Genomic DNA, 4,883 nt, shown 5'->3' with positions numbered 1-4,883 from the left:
TCCTCTCAACAATAAACTTCCAGGAATTTATTCTGGGGAAATCATTATTCAATTCATGAAAGCATTATATTTATAAGAGAAAGTTGGGAAAGTTGTGATCCATCCATTGGAGGATTTGTTAAATAAATCATTATGAATGAAATAATGGGATAGATTCCTTTATATAAAATGATTAGCATAGCTTTAAGTTTACATATGATGATGTAGAACTAAATTTATTGACATGGAGAGAAGTCACTGAAAACATTAAATGAATATTCAAGTTAAGAAATAGCCATCAAATGGTAATACACACACTTTTCCCCCCCAAAATAAAACTATGTGGTATGGTTTAAATAGGAATTAGAAACAATTACAAATTTTGACTGGTTTCCTTTGGAGTTAGGGCAGGGTGCTAATGGAGGAGCAGATGACACACACTACCTTCTCTGCTTTCTGTCTTGCCTGAAATAAAGAAACAAGCAAATATTCATTTATAATTATTTGTATATTATAAAGAAAATTTATAAAAATAATTTTTATTATCTATAATTATATAATTACATATAAATACATTTACTATTGCACTGTATTCTTTATTTTAATAATTATTATTGTATTGATATGCTATTATTTATGTATGTATTCTAAATGTTCATGTACATGTATTTTTTTTTTTAATTTTTTAAAAAGATTTATTTATTAATTTATTTATAAAAGAACTGGGGTATAGGCCAGAGGTGTGGGGGGGGTGAGGATTCACCTGAGACAGAGTGGGGAACAGAAAATGTGGAATGACTGAAATACACTGCTGAGGGGAGTGGTGGGTGAGACAGGAGGGGTCTGCTGTGCCATACAGGGGTTAGCTCCCTGACGGGGGATTGAACTCAGGCTGTGGCGGTGACAGCGCTGAGTCTTAACCCCTAGGCCACCAGGGAGGCCCCAAATTTATTTGATATGTGTACATCAAAGTACAATGTGCCCCCTCCAATAATCTGTCTTAAAGTATTTTGTGTAAACAGTAGCTGCTAAAGGCTTCGCTGAGGTTACCTCTAATTTGCATTAATTTGTTCCATGTCCAAACTGGCAAGTGATGAAGAAAATGCCTGGGATGGCTGCTATGAGCCAGATTCCTCAGGAATGCCTTACAGTTTATTAATATAAGGATAGAGGATTGAGGATTGAATTATAAATAATATGCATGTATAAATTATTGTTAGTTTGATATTTGAGTATACATCCATTAATAAAAATACTGTTGTTTGTATCAATTCTTATGTGATCACCTAAATCACCTAATGAGTTCTTACTTCTGGGACTAATTATTCTCTTTTCCAAGAAATGAGGATAATTGTTTATTTGGTAGCAAGGGATTCATTACTTTCAGGTCTCCAGAGAATTTCTGCTCCATCTGAAAGTTTGATCTCTTTGAATTCAAATTACAGAGACTCAGTTATTGAAGAAGAAAAAGAAAAATTGAAGAGAGGAACAATATTTTCCCAAGATTTAGGATGGGAGATAGGTGATGGTAGATATGGTTTCCATGTTGGAGAAGTATATTTATGGAGGTAAAAGCACCTTGCCATCTTGAACTCTTGCCACTTAACTGTCTGCACTTGAGGAGACGGCAGTTTGTGAACTGATGTGTGGCTGTGAGACCTGAACCTGGCCTTCTGGGAATAGGGATACTGGCAGGGGCTGAGGGATCACCATAATAAGTCTCATTAACCAGTGTCACTTAGAGTGTTCTCTGGAGGGTTCAATAGAAAACTTTTTAAAAAAATGATATTTACTTTTCTGTGATAATGAAAGCATTCAACAGGGAACTTACAATGGAAGAATCATATTTTTTCAAAAACCAGACTAATCACAGAGTCTCAAGAGAGTAAAACCCTGTGGTTTGTTGATAACTTGGCAACTGATTCAATCAAGATGGATCATGTTAATATATGTCTGTATTCATAGTCATGCACACATACACACTACATATATGCTTACTATTTAGAAAATATTCATATAGAACAAAAAGTTGCCAAAATAACAAAAAAGGTGTATCCTTCAACCAGCCTCTCTTAATGCTAGCATTTTATATGAATAGTACAGTTGTCAAAATAAGGAAGTTAAAGCACAGATCTCACATTTCATAAGCTTTTTCACTGACTTCACAGGATCCCTCCCTGCATTTGAATGACATGTCCTCTTAGTTTCTCTGCATCACAGTCTTTTCTTCTTTTATAACTTTGACACTCTTAAAAGCACCATGTTGTGGCCTAAGTTCATGTTTGTTGACTGACTGTTTTCTCATTGTTTGGTGATGACATGTATTTTTGGCAAGAATTCCACAGAAGGAATGGTGGGTTCTACTCGGGGGGTACCTGTTTTCCATACATGTTATTATTAATGATACTAACCTTTATTAGAAAAGATAGGTTTTGAGTTAGGAAATGGTGGGGGGAAATTCACCACCATAAGAGCAATTTCTAGCCTTTTTTAGCCTGTGTGAGTGGTTGGCTGTTGCTTGGGGAGTCTGTACACTCAGTGCAGTGGGGGGCTTTCCACCATGGGGTCTGGACTGAGCAAAACCCCCATGCCTTCTTCAGGGGTTCAGTGAGGTGGCTGGTCCAATGGAATATACTGGCTTTGGCTTTGTCAATTTTGCTCTCTAAATACATGGTTCTCAAACATTTTGATCACGACTATAATAATAATAGCAGTAATTAGAATGATAAATGAAAAAATAAATGACATTGAGCCAAGAATAATACTGAACGTTACACTTAATTAGTTTTAGTCAATTCTCATGCCAGTCTTACAAGGTAGTTACAATTGTTATGTTCACAATTCTTAGATAAAGAGTTGAGAGCTATTGTGATCAAGAAATTTGCTCAAGATCACAAAGCTCTTGAGAAGCAGGGCCAAGATTCATGTCCAGGCTTCTGTCCTGAGTACAGGCCTACATCAGACACCATGCTGCCTCCAACCAACTGAAGGGCAATGAGACTAAATCATGTTGTGAAAGGACCCAGTCTATTTACATACTCACCACACACATTACACATTTATAGTATGTATACCACATACTATACACATACACCACACAAACCACATGCCATGTACACACCACCTCCCCCATATATCATAGACATATCAAATACCACACACGAGCTATACAGACCACACACACAAACCACACATTCTCACATATGGTCACACACACAGATACAAACAAACTCATATAGGTTAAGAGCTGTGCAGAATCACGTAAGTTAAGAGCTGTGCAGAATCTCTGCTGGCATGATGATCTGAAATTTTGTTTTGTTTTCCATTTCATTGTTAAAAATATTGATTATGCTGACTACATGACTAGAAAGTGGGAAAATACTGCTTGCAATACCCACACTGTCTCCTCTGTGTATCAGCCTTATGCATAATTTTTCAGGAGCTGGACATACTTTGCTACAGACATTTCTGGGAAACTCTGTAATTATGAGTATAGAATATGGATTACGCTTTTTAGGTTTCCCCATGTAAATTTTGAGGATGATTGATTCAGCAATTTATCATCTCTATTGCTTACTAAGAAATGTGCACTCTAATTTGAAGTCATGAGAGAATGGTCTAAGATACTTTTTAAAAGATACTTTTGAAGAAAAGTCCAACTCCTTGCAACCAAAGTCTTTATAATTTGTATTTTTATAGGAGATGATCAACAAAATGAAAACTTCTAAACTCTTTTTTAAAGATTATTTATGCATACAAGAACTGGGGTACAGGCCAGAGGTGCAGGGGGTGAGAGGATTCACCAGAGACAGTGGGGAACAGAATAGGCAGACTGAAATACGCCACTGAGAGGAGCAGTGGCGAGTCAGTAGATGTCTGCTGCGCCATGTGGGTAGCTCCCTGGCCTGCAGGGAGATTGAACTCACACTGCAGAAGCTGTGGCTAGTTTCATAGTGCTGTGCTTAACCCCCTGTGCCACCAGGGAGATCCTATAAACTTCTAAACTCTTTGTGAGGAGTTTGCAGTTAGCATTTGACTCAGTAGGTGGGGAATGTCTAAGCCCTATTTACTCCAAAGAAGACCTTGCCTGCCTCCTGGGAGGCATCCTTTAAGTCCTTAAAATACACTGCCTGTTAAGGCGTCTTTGTTTATCTGGAGCTTGGGCTATCCCAGATTATTTATGGCAAAATGATTTCTGTTTTGGGCCTTGGGTCATGTGGTATCATCTTAAACTCTGAAGGGATTGGAAAGTAAGGCTGGCCACTCTGGCAGTTTATCATATCTCTGTGAATAACTCCCTGTAGAATTCCTGGACACCAAGGTTCAGGTGAACTTCCCTGCATGACGAGACTCTATCTGTGTCCCATATTGTTGCTGAGAGAACTAAGTGCTGTCTGCTATCCACATGACTTCACTGGGAGAGGATAACTAGAAGCCAGCTCCTTTTTTTTCCTGACCCTGTTTGTTTTACCTTGCAAACTCCCCCATTGTTATTCCTGTTCTATTAAAAATGAATCATTTGAAAGTAACTTGGTGATGGTTACCATACTGTGAGCACATCAGTGCAAGGAAGAGTTCAACTAGAAATTTGTTTTCTCTCTGTATTGTAGAAACTTAAGTTGAATATAGAACTCTGTATTCACTGCTTGAAATTTGTCTGAATTGCCTTGACTTCCTGCCATATCCAGGTGGCAAGTACCCTGTCCTCTCCAGCTTGACAGTGGAGATATGACCTGCATGCACCAGCAAGCATCAAGGTCAGCTTAGGAATCCAAATTTACAGAACAAAGGCCCGTGGCCCGGAGGGCAGGCAGCCTCGAAGGGGCTCCACTCCCACTTTGCAACTCAATCCACTCATCCTCACAGCTGGTTCTCCTACCAAGTCTTACATCCCCTGTTTACTT

The 4,883-nt window shown here is 38.3% G+C and overlaps 1 protein-coding gene across 1 annotated transcript in view; it reads left to right on the top strand.

Moving 5' to 3' along the window:
• LOC119242880 (pre-mRNA-splicing factor RBM22-like) overlaps window positions 1-2,967 on the top strand; it is a 6,542-nt gene extending 3,575 nt beyond the window's left edge. Inside the window, exon 5 of the mRNA XM_037508322.2 lies at window positions 2,828-2,967. Within this exon, the coding sequence (XP_037364219.2) occupies window positions 2,828-2,967 (140 nt within the window). The remainder of the gene's footprint in view (window positions 1-2,827) is intronic.
• The last annotated feature ends 1,916 nt before the right edge of the window (window positions 2,968-4,883 follow it).

The sequence above is a fragment of the Talpa occidentalis genome, unplaced genomic scaffold (assembly GCF_014898055.3).
Source record: "Talpa occidentalis isolate TD23 unplaced genomic scaffold, MPIMG_talOcc4v2.1 talOcc4.13, whole genome shotgun sequence".
NCBI classification, from domain to species: domain Eukaryota; kingdom Metazoa; phylum Chordata; class Mammalia; order Eulipotyphla; family Talpidae; genus Talpa; species Talpa occidentalis.
The sequence above is the reverse complement of the archived record's forward strand: the minus strand, read 5'-3'. Positions and strand labels throughout refer to the sequence as shown.